This window comes from Elaeis guineensis, chromosome 5 (genome assembly GCF_000442705.2).
Source record: "Elaeis guineensis isolate ETL-2024a chromosome 5, EG11, whole genome shotgun sequence".
In the NCBI taxonomy this organism is placed as follows: domain Eukaryota; kingdom Viridiplantae; phylum Streptophyta; class Magnoliopsida; order Arecales; family Arecaceae; genus Elaeis; species Elaeis guineensis.
Genome location: NC_025997.2, coordinates 1,395,459 through 1,414,930, shown reverse-complemented (window position 1 = coordinate 1,414,930; position 19,472 = coordinate 1,395,459). Strand labels below are relative to the sequence as shown.

Genomic DNA, 19,472 nt, shown 5'->3' with positions numbered 1-19,472 from the left:
AAATAGCCTTGCTTCACGCATGCGATTTTTTTTTCTTTTGATTTTTTTAAAAGTTACAAATATAGGTGGAGTCTCATCCTAATTTGATTTTTAAGTTTTCTTTTTAAGATGGGCTTTAGAGATTGTAGCAAAATAAGAGTCTCATGCTATATGATATTCTCTAATGCTTGTCCTATATGATTTTTGTTCTCCATAAACAATCTTTAGAAATAGTTTCGCATGCTATGCCTACGTATTAGGAGAAATTATTAGGTAGAATTATTTTACCATATAAGATATAAGCAAACCTATAAAAAGTCCATAACTCAGCCATTCCTAGTTCCTCCGTTAAATACTAGGTAACTATTCCCCGTTAAATGCCATCTATGGCCAACCATGGTTTAGTAGAGAACAAAGCCACAGCCATTCCAGGTTATCCGTTAAAGGCTAATCATGGCTAACTACGGTTTAATAGAGAAAAAGGCCACACATCAGCCATTCCTATTTCTCTATTAAATGCTAATCATAGCTAATTATATGATTTAGTAGGAAATAAAAAGTGTTAATCATAGCTAACCATAATTTAGTAGGAAATCCATTCTCTATTAAATGCTATCCTCGGCTAACCATGGTTTAGTGGGGAAAAAAGTCGCGCCTCGTTTCCCATTAAATACTACTCACGGCTAACTATGATTTAGTAGGAAATAAAAAGAGCTAATCATGGCTAACCATGATTTAATAGGAAGAAAAAGCGTTTAATGGTTAGCCATGGCTAGCATTTAATGCAGAATCCGGAATGGCTGACATGTTGGTTTTTTGCATACTAAACCATGGTTAGCCATGGATGGTTTTTAATGGGAAAAATGGTTAGCTAGCATCTTATCGGGGTATGGGGAATGGCTGACTTGTGGAACTTTTTATAGGTTTGCCTATATCCTATTCTAGCTACCTAATAGTTTCTCCTGTATTGGGCTACTCAGTTGCTAGCATTAGTTGACATGTCTGGCTTGTAAGTCTAGATGAAAATTAATTTATGATTGACCTTCTTGTCACTTTCAAAGGCATTAAAAACATAAACACTAGTTATAGAAATTATTTGTTAGAATTAAATTTTTGGATCAAGTTGGTTCTTAGAGATCCCCTCCAAATTTTGGGGAGGGGGTTTCTGTTTTCCCATGTTTCCTCCAATCGCCCACTTTAAAGAAGAAATCCAAAAAACAAATTACACGGAACTCTATCTGTTAATTCCATAACTTTGAAAAATAAAAAAATGTATACGTGAAGAAAGGCTATCTGCTTTCATCCGCTCATCTTCCTCGAGGCCTCTCTCGTCGTTTCCAAGTTTTCTACTCTCCCAATAAATTTTCTTCTTTATCAAGATATCCAAGACATAATGTTCATTAGTACATAATATATAATTAAATAATATATATATATATAATAAAATAATTATCTTATATATTAATATATATTTTTGATAAATTGATATATAATTTTAAAATCTAATGGTCATTAATGCATAATATATAACATAGTGATTAAAAACTAGCCTAATTTAGTGGGCTATATCCTATTTGCAATCTAATAATCTAATATTTGAATCTATTAAACTATTACATCCCCAAAACTCATTTCATTCAGTAGTAAGTTAAGCCAAGGAGATAAGTTTTAATCTATTAAGATTTATTTGGTTAGGAGTAATCTGACATGAAAAAATAAATCTTATATTAGATTATTATGTTTGGTATAAAAAATAGAAAAGAGATGGTAAAAAAATGATGAGCCTTATGTTTAATTTTCAGAGAGAGAAGGTAAAACAAATAGTATGGAAGATTGGTATTTAGTAAATTTTTGAATAATGATAATTTATACTTGATAAAAGTATCTCCAATAAAACTACATATGTAATCATTAAATTTGTTTGATGCCTTTCCAAATTCATTCAATAGATAGTTTTTACAAAAAAATTAAGATGAAAATGACATTATGTAAAGGACTATGTGATTATAATCATTATATAAAAACTAACTGAAGATGATAATACTATTCTAATATAAAAAAATTATTTTATATTAGAATATATATTGATAAATTTAGACATATTCTTATATAGATTTATTTTCAACTAAATGTAGTAATCTCTTTTTCAGCATTATTTTTTAAAATAATTTTTTTATCAATCAAATATAAAAAAATTATTTTTTTTATAATTATTTTTTTAAATAAATGATTTTTAAAAATTATAGATTTATTTATAATCTGACGTTTCCTAATCAAATGGATCTTAGGCTATGTGTGGCCGGACACAATTCAATAGCCGGTGCCTGATTTCTTCGGTAAAGCAAACGAGCGTGGACATGTGCGGCGGACTTGAGAAGCACGCTCGCTTGTGGATCCGTCCATTTCCGCAATCCATTTCGAGTCCTTACAGAAAACTAGACGGTGATAAACCAAACCAAAACAGGAAAGCGAGTGTTGGACTGACTGAAGGGAGACGACTCCTCCAGTTTAACAATCAGGGCAACGGAAGAGATTCTCTTCTCGTGCCAATTCAGCAGGAGACCATGAAGCATCCATCTCCTCCTAAGAACATCCTCATCCCTCTTCTCCTCTTCCTCCTGCTCTATCCCTATGCATCACGAGCAGAACGGGGCTCTCTTTCAAAAGGGTCTTCTCTCTCCGTAGAGGATGCCGTCTCAGATATCCTCATCTCCCCGAGAAGGTCTTTCGCATGCGGCTTCTACAACGTCGGCACTAATGCCTATGCCTTCTCGATCTGGTTCTCCGATTCAGCCAACAAGACCGTCGCATGGACTGCAAACCGGGATGATCCGGTAAACGGTCATGGATCAAAAATTAGCTTCCGCAAGGATGGAGGCATGGTTCTAGCTGACACCGATGGCACGGTTGTGTGGAGCACGAACACAAGCTCGACGCTAGCAGATCGAGTGCAGCTATTGGACACCGGTAATCTTGTCGTGCAGGACCCCCGCGGTAAAATTCTATGGCAAAGCTTCGATTCTCCTACGGACACTCTTCTTCCCAAGCAACCGATTACTAAAACCATTCGAGTAGTATCTGCGGCCGCTCCAAGATCACTCTCTGCAGGCTACTATGGCTTGTATTTCGACAACGACAACGTCCTCAGGCTCATATACGATGGGCCTGATATTTCTAGCATCTACTGGCCCAATCCTGATGACGATGTGTTTCAAAACGACCGGACGAAATACAACAGCAGCAGATATGCAGTATTGGATGAGATGGGAAAGTTCGTTTCCAGCGACAAGTTCGCATTCAATGCTTCCGACATGGCTCCTGGAATCTTAAGAAGGCTGACTCTGGACTACGATGGCAATCTCAGGCTATACAGCCTAGATGAATCGGAAAAAACGTGGTCGGTTACCTGGGAAGCTCTTCCGCAGCCCTGCCAGATACATGGGCTGTGTGGCAGGAATGGAATCTGCACGTATATGCAATCCAAAGTGGTCTGTTCGTGCCCTCCTCATTACGAGATGAGCGATCAAAGCGACTGGCGCAAAGGTTGCAAGCCAAAGTTCAATACGAGCTGCAACACCAACTCATTTCTAGAGCTACCCCGAACAGATTTCTGGGGTTACGATCTCAATTACTCCGAGTCCACTTCCTTCGAGGCTTGCAAGAAGACATGTGAAGAGGATTGTTCTTGTGAAGGAATACATTATGTGTCTGGTAAGTGCTATTCTAAAAGCAGTCTCTTTAACGGGAGAGCTCCTCCGGACACCCCAGGCAACACGTACTTGAGGATGCCTGCAAGTATGTCAACATCGGGGTCCTCTGCTCCTCAAATGCACGAGCTCGTTTGCAACGCCACGGACTCTGAAGCTGCAGCAAGTTCTTCAAGTATGTACGGGAGCAGGAGAGGGAAGACGAGGTGGGTGTATTTCTATGGGTTCATATCAGCGTTCGGAGCCATCGAAATCCTGTTTGTTGTATCAGGATGGTGGTTTATTTTCAGAAGGGAACGGAAACCAACATCCCTGGAAGAAGGGTACAGGTTGATATCCAGTCAATTCAGGCAGTTCACATACAAAGAGCTCAAAAGGGCAACTGGGAAATTCATGGATGAGATTGGAAGGGGAGGCTCGGGTGTTGTGTACAAGGGAGTATTGGATGATAAGAGGGTGGTGGCCGTGAAGAAGTTGGGAGATGCGATCCAAGGAGAGCTGGGCGCTGAAATGAGTCTAATAGGGAGAATTTATCACAAGAACCTTGTGAGAATTTGGGGGTTCTGCTCAGAAGGTGCGCACAATCTACTAGTTACCGAGTATGTGGCGAATGGTTCTTTGGACAAGCACATCGTCGGCGAACATGGCACAGCAAGTGTTTTGGGATGGAGCGAGAGGTTCAAGATTGCGGTAGGGGTGGCGCAAGGATTAGCATACCTTCATCATGAATGCCTTGAGTGGGTCATCCACTGTGACGTGAAGCCTGAAAACATACTCCTGGATGATGAATTTGAGCCTAAGATTGCAGACTTTGGATTGGCAAAACTGTCAAATAGAGGTGGAGTTCGCTCGGACACTTCACGGATTCGAGGAACCAGGGGATACATGGCTCCTGAATGGACTACAAATCTTCCAATCACCGCAAAGGTTGATGTTTATAGCTATGGAGTCGTACTCCTGGAGATGGTGAAGGGAAGCAGGGTTTCAAACTCGATGGTTGATGAGGAAGAGGAGGTTGAAGGAACGCTGAAAAGTTTGGTTAGGATGTTGAAGGGAAAACTGGAGAGTGGAGAGGAATCATGGGCCGAACAGATTGTGGATTCTAGATTAGATGGGCAGTTCAATTGCAAGCAAGCAGAGAAGCTGGTGGAGATAGTAGTCTCTTGCTTGGAAGAAGACAGAAACAAAAGACCGACGATGGCTTCTGTAGTCCATACGCTCCTATCATACCATGATGAGCCCAGCTCCAACGAGGAACTAGCAGTAAATAAGTAGTAGCATCTCCTATCGTCGATCATGTGTGCAGTTATAGGTCTCCTGGTTGTGTCTGATGTGTTTCTCTGTATGTCTTTTTGATGGAAGTGTTTTTCTGCATGTCATATGAAAATAAAATATAATGGTCATGCTGGACCTTCTTTCTTTTTGTTGGACTTGTCTATGTATTTGTAGGAAGAATTTGAAGGTATTGCACAATAAAAATTCTCCATTTCAAGTGTCAATGTCATGTTTCCACTGCATTCTTTGGCATAAATAGTAACAACTAGATATGTTGATAAAGTGAAAAGTTAAGATTGCGAATCTTCTCTACACAGATCTTGATATATAGCCCAAGGCCAGGCATCGCCTTCGCTGTCCATCTCTTATAAGTTTATGATGAGTCATGCAATTTTATCTGGTTCCGTCTGGTCGTACAGTTTATTAAGTGCGTTAACTTGAGCTTATATATTTTTGGTACTTTTATAGGCAGCATAAAGAGATGTTCCTTGAAACAATCATACTCAATCTTAATGCTCTGCTTCTGATTATCGGGGGTGTTTTCATCTGTCTTCTAATACCAGCTACCTGATTATTAATGGACTAGAATGCGTGGTTGAGGCATCACCTTTGGCCAGACATATCCCTTCTATTGAGATGGCTTTCACAGTATGTGTCTGTTTCGCAAACAGCATTTATGGGGGAATGCAATTTGTTGATTGGGCTGGTGGATTGGTGTTCAGTGACAGTATGCTTATGCAATAAACTTTGGGTTACACACGTACATTACATTTCATCTGAATAAATTTCAATATAATTGACTTACCACTTAATCTTGCATCATAGGCATGTATACAGAAGAGGCTACTTCTCCAGCTCATTATTGTTCTTAATTATAATCACGTGTAAGTTGCAGGCCTTCTTCTGTTAGTCGTCACTGTTTCATCAGTAGATAAGTGAATAAGCATCTCGCTTACCTATGTCCCATCTGTTACTTGCTTGACCAAGGATATCCAGAACTTTGTAATGGGGACACACTCATCAGCTGCTCCTGCGCTCCAAATGGCCACGTAAATATCCTCAGCTATGCTGTGCTCCTTATTTTGTAGTACCGTGATCCCTAGAACAAAGCTCATTTTAATATCCAATAAATATTTCAGTTTGTATGGCCTAGATTTTTTTTCTAATAATATTTCAATTTATTATAATTGGGCCATGTGATTTCCATGTCTCAAAGTTGTTTGCCCTATACCGTCAACCCAGCATTCTATATTTCAGGCTATAGCTCACATAATTAATATGCACGCATACATATGCACACATACGTACAAACATGCACACGTGCAAGCGCACACATAAAGATATGTATGTATGTGTGTGTGTATATATATATATGTGTGTGTACATATATGTATAATATACATATACAGATATAGCTTTAGCAAATCAATTGCAAACCTTACTTCCACAGTGTATGATGTAATATGACTCGATCTTTTTTCCCTCTTGTATTTTGATGGTTAGTCTGTAAAATTAGAAAGAGCCATGCATGAACGCAAGCATTTGCTTGTCTCCAACCACTTTGGCGTATTATTCAGGGAACTAGACCACTTTAGTGGAACACATGATCCGTGCCACAAGCTTTTCAGCCAAGCATGAGAACCCATTATTTGAATCAATGGTTCCTCTTATACTACGTTGAACTAATATCATAGCACGACCATAGTAGGTAAAATTAACTTGTCTCACAATGATCTAAACCTAGCTCACAGTCCCTATTAGTGGGTAAACAATGCCACACTTTGTAAATTCTGCTTCACAATGATAAGAAGATCAGCCGACATCAAGAGATCAAAAAGCAACGACATGTGAATGCTTGGCTGCTGCAAACCAGTTATCCTTGTAGTAGGTTTTGTGACACCCCTAGCTTCACTACGAAGGTCTAAAGGGTCAATCTTTTTCTCTTTTGTTTCACATGAGATTTTTACTCTTGTTGAGCTAATCTTAGGACATTTACTTTATCTTTTAATAGAGCCACTGAAATTAGTTTAATGGTTCACTAATATTTCTAGGTTTTTTTTTTTGATAAAACAGTGTCTTATTTCACCCTTGTAGTAAATACAGCCAGAAGATTAGTTCGAGTACCACATATCCTGAAATTGAATAGGAACAATGTAAAAATTCGCTCATAGGATGTCCATGGAACGTCTGGCTATATAAGAGGCCACCCAAACCACAGCACCGTTTGACTCTCAGAAGAACAATGTAGAACTGCGGACAGAAACAAGGTTGTCTTGAATTCATATGGTAGCTTGGACAATTTTCTTTTGGGCTCTTCAAAAGCAATGTATGGTTTGCTACAGTGTATCTTCTGACAGAATTCACCTGAACCAATTTTCCTCGTTTTAACAAAGTATGGAGCAACTACACCAGTTTTAGTCTTTAAAGTTTCTTATCCATGTATTGTCATTTCAGTGGTTCTATTCATTAATTCAATTTCTATGACGGTATGTCCATACTATTTCTTTGGCGTTACTTGCCTCCATATGATTTTCACCAATGCTTGCTTGTTTAATCACGTAATTAGTACCAAAATAATGTGCTGTCTTCGTTTTTTATTTTTTTTTCATGTTTTGAATCCTTTATATCTTCGGTCCCCCCCCGCACCCCCCCACCAAAAAAAAAAAAAAAAAAAGGGAAGAAGAAGATCATTTGGAGGAGTACATTTGGATCTTAATTTTAACTCATGATTTCAATTTTTTGCTTGTGTTCCTGAAAAATCATTGTTTGACATGTTTCTTTCCATCGAACATACTGTTTCGAAAGATTGAAGATGGTAGACAATCGAAAGCATCCGCAGTTCAGCAAGTAGTTTCTGCAACTTGGAAGCAAGCGCTACACATCTGCCATGCACAGAGTACGTCAGCTATAGCAAGAAGCCCATCCACAGAGGTTAGGACGAGGGAAGGCAACAAGGGTGCTTCCAATTCCAATACGGCAGAATCTTCAGCTGCATTGGCTCCGTACTGCCAGTTGCTGTTTGTTCTCTAATCGAAAAAGAATTTCTTCATGAAGTTGGGCAAGCGGAGGAGCTTGCCGTGGATCTTGGGCAGATTGCTGGTATGATTGCGTTAACGTCTAATGATCATCGGTTGGAAGTCCTAAAAGTTAGTAGTGAAACAAGATTTTAATTCTTACGAAAAAAAAAAGAAAATCGGATGTAGAAGCTAGAGAGATGCCGGATGCAATTGAGACAATATTCCAATCTGCATTTTACATTGCGCAGACGTGACATGACGGTGAGTGTAGAACATTCCAGCTTAATTTACTTTTAATTTAAGCTGTCTTATGGTGTGCATGACCGGGTGGCATAGTTCGGCTGATCTTGGGTTTTGTTGTACTTCTTGCATGGTGGGTAATGGATTTGTATTGAAATTTTGTTCTAACATGGATCGTGGTTTGTACCCATCTTTTTAACGGGAGACAAACAGTTGCATTTTGGTTTGAATTATTTGTAGGGGCCGAGTGTGATGATTGATTAGGAAAATCATTTTTGATGGAAAAGGAGACTAAGGGCGCCCAAGGGCTTAGTCACCTATTATTTATTGGCGAGGAGGAGGAGGATACAGGAGAAGATGAGGAACGTACAGCTGAGAAAAGACGAAACAAAGGGAAACAAAAAGTTTCACGGTAAAACAGAGATCAGGAATCTAGAGAGCGAGTTCCACTCGATGAAAATCTAATGTTTACGATGGTGCAGGTTGATGAGATGATGAAAATCTTATGTATTCAAAAGCAGCATGTTTGCCGTATGCCGTCTCGTCCTCAGCCCACATTCTCCACCACAAATTCGGATCGGCACCGCCTCCGATGTCCTCAACAATACGCAAGGTCGTTATCTATCCCAAAGAATGGCAGTTCAACTACAGGACCAGCAGGCTATAGCGGTGGAAGAGATGGCAGTCCCTTGATTGGAAAAGGAGAGAAGTGAAAAGACCCGCAATGAATTATGTACTTCACATGCTCCCATCATGCGATAATGACCCCGACTCCCGAGCATCACGGGCTGTGAGGTCGGAGATAAACAGGCCTCGCGTGGAATAATTTGCAGCCGTGTGTATTGGCCGCTAAGTTAAAGAGCAGTAATTGAGATGTCTATCTAGTCCAGACGAAAATTCATTGGTGGCTGACTCTCTTGTCATTTTCAAAAGCAACAATGACATTAAATACGAGCTATGATAATTATTTGTAAGATTTAAATTTATTGGTGGCTGACTCTGTTGTCATTTTCAAGAGCAACAATGACATAAATACGGGAGCTTTTTTCTAGAATAATAAAAAAAAAATAATTATCAAAATAATTCAAAATTTAATTTTTTTATCAAATTAATGTAAAAAAAATATCATTTTGAATGGCATTTTTTTCTCCTTCCACGTCATCCTTCTTTCCACGATGGCATCGTCCCTCAAAAAAAAAAGGAAACGCCTTAAAAACGCCATTCAAAATGGCGTTTTCAATTTTTCCCACAAAAAAAGAAAGAAAAAAATCAGAAAAGAATGGAAATTTTTTTTTTAATTTTAAACTAATAAATAAATTAAAATTTTTATTTTGATAGAAATTTAAAATATAAAGATTTGAATTTGTAATTCAAATAAAAAAATAATTTTAGATTTTTTTCAAATTTTTTTAAAAAATGTCTAAAAAAATCTTAAGAAATTTAAAAATAAAAAATATCATAGAAAATGAAAAAAAGAGAAAGAAATATGAAAGAAATAAAAATTTTAAATTTAATTGAAAAACATCATTTCAAATGCTTGTCAAAAAATATAAAAAATAAATTTAAAAAATAAAATGTACCATTAAAAAATAAAAATTTTTAAAAAATTAAAAAAATAAGAATTATAATTTAAATTTTATAAAAAAATTAAATTTTAAAAATTAATTGAAATAAAAAAAATTGTAAATTGAACTTTAAAAAAAATAATTTTTTTTAAAATTATTGTAAAAAAATTATCTCAAGAAAAGAAAAAAATATTATAAAACAATAAAAAATACCCTAAAAAAGAAAGAAAGGAAAAAAATAGAATTGAAAAAAAATAAAATTTTAAATTTTTACAATATTTTAAATTTTAAATTTTTTTTCTTTTCTTTCTTTTTTAGGGTATTTTTTATTTTTTACAATATTTTTTTCTTTTCTTGAGATAATTTTTTTACAATAATTTAAAAAAAAATTATTTTTTTTAAAGTTCAATTTATAAATTTTTTTATTTCAATTAATCTTTAAAATTTTACTTTTTTTAAAAATTTAAATTATAATTCTTATTTTTTTGATTTTTTAAAAAATTTTATTTTTTAATAGTACATTTTTTTTTTTAAATTTATTTTTTATATTTTTTGACAAGCATTTGAAATGTTGTTTTTCAATTAAATTTAAAATTTTTATTTCTTTCATATTTCTTTCTCTTTTTTTTCATTTTCTATGATATTTTTTATTTTTAAATTTCTTAAGATTTTTTTTAGACATTTTTAAAAAAAAATTTAAAAAAAATCTAAAATTATTTTTTATTTGAATTATAAATTCAAATCTTTATATTTTAAATTTCAATCAAAATTAAAATTTTAATTTATTTATTAATTTAAAATTTTTTAAACAAAAATTCATTCTTTTTTGATTTTTTTCTTTTTTTTTTGGTGGGAAAAATTGAAAACGCCATTTTGAATGGCGTTTTTAGAAACACCATTCAAAATTGCGTTTTCAATTTTTCCCACCAAAAAAGAAAGAAAAAAATCGAGAAAGAATGGAAATTTTTTTTTTAATTTAAAATTAAAAATTAAAAATATTATAAAATTTTAATTTTTTTTTCAATTCTATTTTTTTCCTTTCTTTCTTTTTTAGGGTATTTTTTATTTTTTATAATATTTTTTTTTGAGATAATTTTTTTATAATAATTTAAAAAAATATTTTTTTTAAAGTTCAATTTATAATTTTTTTTATTTCAATTAATCTTTAAATTTTAATTTTTTAAAAAAAATTAAATTATAATTCTTATTTTTTTGATTTTTTAAAAATTTTTATTTTTTAATGGTACATTTTATTTTTTAAATTTATTTTTTATATTTTTTGACAAGCATTTGAAATGATGTTTTTCAATTAAATTTAAAATTTTTATTTCTTTCATATTTCTTTCTCTTTTTTTTATTTTCTATGATATTTTTTATTTTTAAATTTCTTAAGATTTTTTTAGACATTTTTTAAAAAAAAATTGAAAAAAAATCTAAAATTATTTTTTTTATTTGAATTACAAATTCAAATCTTTATATTTTAAATTTCAATCAAAATTAAAATTTTAATTTATTTATTAGTTTAAAATTTAAAAAAAATTCCATTCTTTCCTGATTTTTTTCTTTCTTTTTTGGTGGAAAAAATTGAAAACGCCATTTTGAATGACGTTTCTAAAAACGCCATTATAAATAGCGTTTTTAAGGCATTTCCTTTTTTTTTTTTTTGGACGATGCCATCGTGGAAAGAAGGGTGACGTGGAAGGGGGAAAAAACGCCATTCAAAATGGCGTTTTTTTCCTTTTGCATTACTTTGATAAAAAAGTTAGGTTTTGAATTATTTTGGTAATTATTTTTTTTGTATTATTTTGGAAAAGAGCTCTAAATACGGACTACGATAATTATTTGTAAGATTTAAATTTATTGAGCTCTTTTCCAGAATAATATAAAAAAAAACTTAAATACCAAAATAATTCAAAATCAAACTTATTTACCAAACTAATGCAAAAGGGAAAAATGCCATTTTGAATGGCGTTTTTTCCCCTTCCACGTCATCCTCCTTTTCCACGATGGCATCATCCCAAAAAAAAAAAAAAAAAAGAAGAAACGCCAATTGGAATGGCGTCTTTAAAAACGCCATTTTAAATGGGGTTTTTAAAAACGCCATTCAAAATGGCGTTTTCAAATTTTCCCACGAAAAAAAAGAAAAAAATCGTGAAATAATGGGAATTTTTTTTTAAAATTTAAAATTAATAAAAAAATTAAAATTTTAATTTTGATTGAAATTTAAAATATAAAGATTTGAATTTGTAATTCATTAAAAAAATTAATTTAGATTTTTTATTTCATTTTTTTTAAAAGATGTCAAAAAAAATCTTAAGAAATAAAAAAAAAATTATCATAAAAAATAAAAAAAAGAGAAAGAAATATGAAAGAAATAAAAATTTGAAATTTAATTGAAAAACATCATTCGAAATACTTGTCCTAAAAATTTTAAAAAAAATTTTAAAATTTAAAATTATTAAATAATGAAAAAAAGAATTATAATTTAAAATTTAAAAGAAATAAAATTTTAAAGATTAATTGAAATAAAAATTATAATTTAAAATTATAAATTAAATTAGAAAAAATATATCATAAAAGAATAAAATTAAATTAAATTAATTACAATTTTTTTTTTAGGGTATTTTATAAATGTGACTTAAAAAAATTAAATTTGAATTAAATTTTGATAAAAAAAGAAATACATTAAAAAGTTAAAAAATGAGGAAAAGTTAAAAAGTTAAAAAGTTAAAATTTTTAAAAAGTCACAAAAAATTAGAATTATAAATTAAAATTTTAAAAAAAATAAAATTTTAAAGATTAATTGAAATAAAAATATTTTTTAAAATTATTTTCTCAAACTAAAATTAATTTAATTAAAAAAATTTCCAAATAAAATTTAAAAATTGCCTTAAAAAATTTCATAAAAAGATTTCATAAAAAAATCGTCGGGTCCCGCATCCCGACGGTGGCCCCCGGCCCCCTCCTCTCTCTTCCTCTCTCTCTCTTCCTCTCTCTCTCCCTTCTCCTTGGCCACCGACGGTGGGTCCCGCATCCCGGCGGTGGCCCCCGGCCCCCTCCTCTCTCTCTTCCTCTCTCTCCCTTCTCCTTGGCCGCCGGCCACAGACGGCCGGTGGCGGGCCGCGCGTCCCGGCGGCGGGTCCCGCATCCCAGCGGTGGCCCCCGGCCCCCTCCTCTCTCTCTTCCTCTCTCTCTCCCTTCTCCTTGGCCGCCGGCCACAGAAGGCCGGCGGCGGGCCGCACGTCCCGGCGGCGGGTCCCGCATCCCGACGATGGCCCCCGGCCCCCTCCTCTCTCTCTTCCTCTCTCTCTCTCTTCCTCTCTCTCTCCCTTCTCCTTGGTCGCCGGCCACAGACGGCCGGCGGTGGGCCGCGGGTCCCGGCGGCGGGCCCCGCATCCCGGCGGTGGCCCTCGGCCCCCTCCTCTCTCTTCCCCTCTCTCTCTTCCTCTCTCTCTCCCTTCTCCTTGGCCGTCGGCCACAGACGGCCGGCGGCGGGCCCCGCGTCCCGGCGGCGGGCCCCGGCCCCCTCCTTTCTCTCTTCCTCTCTTTCTCCCTTCTCCTTGGCCGGCCACAGACGGCCGGTGATGGGCCCCGCACCCTGACGGTGGGCCCCGCACCCCGACGGTCGGGGCGGGCCCCGCGCCCCGACGGCGGTCCTCGGCCCCCTCGTCTCCCGGCGGTGGGCCCAGCGTCTCGGCGGTGGGCCCCAGACGGTCGGTGGGGCCGCGTGCCCTGACGGCGGCCCGCGTGGCGATGGCCCCGATGCGATGGGCTGCGATGACGGTGGGGTCCACGGGTTCCGGCGCTCATTTTTTTTATCTCATTAATTTTTTTTTTTATTTTTATCTTTATCTAATTAGATTCAGTTGTATTTTAAATTTTTAAATATATTGCATTTCATGAAAACGTAGACCCGTCAATTGATCAATGTATAATATTCTACGTTATCCGTATAAAATATATATGAAATATATATTTTTATATGGATATCATAAAATACATACATTGGTCAATTGATTGTCCAGTTTGGACAGTTTGGAAATTATATTTAATTCTATAGATAATTACATTATTCGAATGATATGCGGAGGGTTCGAAAGAAATTTCGGACAGTATTTTTCTTTAGTTCTCCTCACACATTTTGAGTCGTGTGGGGAGAACTAAGGAGAAATGCTGCCGAAATTTCTTTCTGTCCTTTTTGCGTATCGTTTGATTAATGTAATTAATCTATAGAATTAATGCAATTCTCGAATGGGATAGGATCTATCTGTACCTATTTGTTGATGATATGATGCATGTATCATGTAAATCTTTTGTAATGATAAAGTAATTAATAATATTTAATATTTTAATCTTGATTTTTTTATAGATTTTTTTGAGAAAATGGCCAGTACTCGAGTTTGTGTTTTATTGTATTATGACGGCATGATACAGAATGATCAAACTGGTGTGCAGTATAGTCACCCTGCAAATCGGATGATTAGAATATCTTCATCATTATCACGTCAAGAATTATTGGATCATTTATACAGCAGTATTCCTGTAGACAAAGAAAAATATGAAATAAAATTGAAATAGAGATCTCCTAATCTGTCGGGACAGTTAATGCAGAGTAAATATATCTTGGTTCCAATTGATGACGATGATGATGTCGAAGAAATGCTGACCTTTTCTTTGAAATATTCAGAATATCGATTTTTAGAATTATATATTGAAAAAGAAGATGTACCAAGCTTTGGATATCATAGTCGGTTTTTAACTCAAGCGGATAATAATGTTGGGCCTTCCTCACCTTTCGTAACTCCTATGATACAAACCGATAGAAATGAGGTCGGTTTTGCAGAACAACATTCCACTACTGCCGGTCCTAGCTGTCCAATTATTCCAAGTGCTGTGGTGACTTCTCCTGTGTCTTCTGCTATGGTGACTTCTCCTTTGGTACAAGTAGTGGTAAGTGCGGGAGACGACACTCATATAGGAAATGATGATTGGGTAGTTGGTGGAATAAATTCTGATAGTCTGGGTTTTGAGTCAGATGAAAATGAAGATGAAGACAGTTGGATGGATGAGGACAGTAGCAGTAATGATGATGATGATGAAGATGAGAATGATGATGAAGATGTTCAAGCTAATATTAATGTGGAAGAATCTCAATCTCGTTTGTACGAACCTCCATAATATTTTAATGATATAAATTTAGATGATGGTGGTTGTGTTAGTGCTGGTCGAAGATTGAATTCTGACAATCAATTTTAGGACTCTTCGATGACTGAATTTTCTAAAGGTTTAATGTTTGAGAGTAAAGATGATGTAAGGAGAGCTGTTGATCTTTATCACATTATGAAGCATCGGACATACAATGTAGTTCAGTCGCATTCGAAATTATGGTCCGTACGATGCGCATCATCAGATAATGTTCAACATTGTAAATGGAGGCTTCATGCTGCATTGTTGAAAAAACATGGATATTTTCAAATCACAAAATATGAGGGTCCTCACACTTGTTTGTTTACGGGATTGAGTCGAGACCACAAACATGTCAGTGGAAAGATGATTAGCACATTAGTCTGACATATTGTTGAGAAAGATCCCGGTGTTAAAGTTGAAGCTATTGTGGCAGCTGTTAATGATCAATTTCAATATACAGTATCATACAGGAAAACATGGTGTGGAAAGCATAAGGCATTGGTTGATATTTATGGAGAATGGGAGCCATCTTATGCTAAATTACCTTATTATATGGCTGCACTTCAATATGCAAATCCTGGTACAGTTATTTCATGGAATTTTTTTCAAGCTGTGAATTCCAATGCTCGTGTTTTAAATTATATTTTTTGGGCTTTCGAACCATCTATTCAGGGTTTTATGCACTGCCGTCCTGTAATTAGCATTGATGGCACGCACTTGTATGGTAAATTTAAAGGTAAGATGTTAATTGCAACAGGCATTGATGCAGAGAATGGGATATTTCCATTAGCATATGCAATTGTCGATGAGAAAACGACTGCAAGTTGGAGTTGGTTTCTTTTCCAGCTCAGAATACATATCGTTAAAGATAGAAATGGAATATGCTTAATTTCTGACAGGCATCCAGGTATATTAAATGTCATCGCAGATGAGTCTATTGGATGGAGTCCACCATGTGCCTATCATCGATACTGTTTAAGACATATCTGCAGTAATTTCAATACTCATTTTAAAAATGTGCAGCTGAAAAGAGCAGTATGGCAAGCAGGAAGTGCTCATCAAGTTCGTAAATTTAATTTTATCATGGGTAGGATTAGAACAGTGAATGAAAAAGCTTGGAGCTGGTTGTCCGAGATAGAAAAGGAGAAGTGGACATTGGCACATGATGATGGCCTACGCTATGGTGTTTTAACTACAAATTTATCGGAGGTTTTTAACAGTGTTTTACGAGGAGCTAGAAATGTGCCAATTACAGCTTGTGTTCAACTGACATTTTATCGTCTTGTCAAATATTTTAATACGAGGCATGCCCAAGCCTTGAGATATGTAGAGGAGAATTCAAATAATCTTTTTACTCCTCATGTTGCAATTAAAATTGCTGAAGATCAAGTTAAGGCTAACCAGCACCGAGTAACAGCATTCAACCTTCAAAGAGGTATATATGAAGTGCTTACGAGAAGAGCAAGCGGAGGATTACGAGGTGGAGAAAATTCTCATACTGTTACATTAGCTGAAAGAAAATATTCTTGTGGAAAGTGGAGCACGTATAAATATCCATGTTCACATGTTTTAGCTGTGTGTCAAAAAATTGCTGTACATTTTAGTGGTTTTATGGATGATGCATATACAATTACAGCATATATGAATGCTTGGAGCGATAATTTCAATCCACTACCATATGAAGATTATTGGATGCATACACGTATGTTCAAATGTATGCCTGATCATCATCGTTTGAGACCGAAGCAGAAAGGTAGACCAAAATCAACGAGACTACGAAATGAGATGGATGATAGGCAAATAAGAAATAAGAACCACTGTGGTATTTGTAGGGAACAGGGTCATGATCGTCGTCGCTGTCCTAAGATATTTCAACATACTTCAACTTCAAGCAGAGGAAGAAATTGAAAGCTTCGAAAATTTATTTTTGTCATTGTTTTATGAATTACTGTGAGATTTATTTGAATTTACGTGTTTAATATGTTGGGATGAACTGAATTTTGTGTTTAAGTTGTATTGTGTGATAATATTGTATTTAAAAAAAAAAATTAAAATATATTGTCTTATTTTTTTAATATATCTGTGATAATATTGCTTGAGATAGCGTATTATGGCTTACGATCTACGATATCCCGATCCTCGAGACAGCAGCATTCTTACATTGCAAGAGCACCATCGATCACAGACTATTTTAGATGGCGGCGTAAGCATTACAATCTTATTTACTCTTTAAATTTTTATTTTAAAAATCATGTACGTTATCTAATTATTATATTTTATTACAGGAGTCCAGACATCTTCGTCTACGACGATCCGATGCAGATTTCTGAAGGACAGAGGACATCCCAGATAGAGTGTTAGATTATTTATGATATCTGAGATTTTATGGAGTATATCGGATCGATCGTATACAGATGGACGTTGGTCTTATTATTGCTTTGCTTGAGAGATGGCGTCCAGAGACACACACATTTCATCTTCCATTTGGTGAGGCGACCATCAGTTTACAGGATGTCAGCATCCTTACTGGACTACCAGTTGATGGAGATCCAGTTATCGGAGTTGATCCCACACTTACCATTCCGGAGTGGCAGGCTTTATGCTTGCGATTGTTAGGGTTTGAGCCCGACGTATATTTTTTCGATCATTCACGACTCAGGATTGAGTGTTTGGATGATCGTTATCGTCATTTTCATATTGCGGATGATGCACCAGAGGAGATGGTGCAGCAGTATGTTAGGGGTCAGGTGCTGCGATTGTTAGGTGGTGTCCTGTTACCTGATACTTCATCGAATAAGATGAAGTTGATGTTTTTGCCATTATTAGAGGATTTAGACTTCGCTCGTCGACTCAGTTGGGGCAGTGCAGTACTAGTTTGTCTATACCGAGCTATGTGTCGGGGTTCCTATGCTGATCAGAGCGAGATTGACGGTTATCTTGTATTATTACAGGTATGTGAATTAAAATTTTTTATTTTTAATATTTAATTATATTTTATATTAGATATATCATTTATTTAATTTTTAAAATTTACAGATTTGGGTATGGGAGCGTATGCCGACTATCAGTCCATTACGACGACAGTTGCTCGAGATGCCATCAGAGCAGCAGGATCCTGATGTTCCATTCAGACTAGACGGACCATTAGGATACAGGTATCGAAATATTATTTTTTTATTTAAATTTTATTATTTTAAATTTATTTAATATTAGTATATTGTGAAACAGATGGAACGTTGCATTCAACGTTCATCACGTATCGCCAAGAGTGGCACGGGTTTATAGGTGCCAGTTGGATACATTAGTTGATACATCTAGACGGATAAATTTTGAATTTTTTACAAAATCAATTTACAGTATTCATAATCTATTATAATTTTTTACTAATTTTTTTTATTTTAACTATATTATATCAGTTTTTGTGGGAGCCATATACAGATGGAATATTGGCTATACTGTCGTAGATGTGTACAGTTGGACACGACATATGGACTGCTAGGGTGCCACTTATTTGTTTTGATGTGGTAGAGTGGCATCTTTCCGATCGTGTCCTGCGGCAGTTTGGTCAGATTCAGGGCATCCCAGAGCAGTTTGATACCAGCCAAGGACTTCATCGTATTGATCGACGAGGGAGAGCTCGTATTGACTGGCGTATCAGACATGCACAGTACATCAATATTTGGGATGCACGTCGAGATCACATTGTTCATGGTGATCCTATTTTGAGAGGCCGTTCATATACTGATGACTACATGGCTTGGTTTTTTAGCATTACGGTGCGAGTCATTGGACAGTCTCAGTATGCAGTTTCTGGATACGAGGGCGAGAGTTCTACTGTACGTCTTTTGGTAAGATTATGAAAATTACTTCATGTTATTTGTGTTATATTTTTGTTTTATATTGTACACTATACTGATTGTTTTATACTAACTGTTCTATTTTTATTTTATAGACTGATTCTATGTCAGATCTTGTGTTGGACGCTCGTCGTGCTTTATCTACGACCGATGAGGACGAGCGGATTCAGATACTGCGGGAGATGGAGAGAACAGGTTCCGAAACATTGGTGGTGATTGGTGTTGATCCACATACCTGTGCGCCTTGGTATGGAGCAGTTCGGGTGCCAGATATGAGTTATACGCCGTCACCATATGTTTCACATATGCCATCACCGCATATTCCGCATATGTCATCATTCGATGCTGCACATATGCCACCGCCTTTTCATCCACAGATGGCAGCGTCTTCTTCTTCCTACATCCCTCAGATGCCATCATCGGGTACCAGTTGGTCACATGAGTATGATACTTTTTTTTCAGGTCCATCCGTGTATCCAGATGAGAGAGTTGAACGGGTCTCTCAGTCCGTAGATGATCCGACAGCATCAGTTATTCCTGAGCAGCATGATCAGCAGATCTCCTCCACTGATATAGGAGAGGAGCCATCACAGCAGGAGCAACCGGCGAGGACCTTCCTGAGAAGGTCCAAGCGACCACGGACGC

The 19,472-nt window shown here is 35.9% G+C and overlaps 1 protein-coding gene across 1 annotated transcript; it reads left to right on the top strand.

Annotated features, from left to right (window-relative positions):
• The first annotated feature begins 2,321 nt into the window (after positions 1–2,321).
• LOC105044338 (putative receptor protein kinase ZmPK1) lies at positions 2,322–5,185 on the top strand. The gene has a single exon (XM_010922193.4). It carries the CDS (start codon positions 2,337–2,339, stop codon positions 4,959–4,961), a length of 2,625 nt encoding a protein of 874 aa, XP_010920495.2. The 5' UTR covers positions 2,322–2,336; the 3' UTR covers positions 4,962–5,185.
• Positions 5,186–19,472: the final 14,287 nt, after the last annotated feature.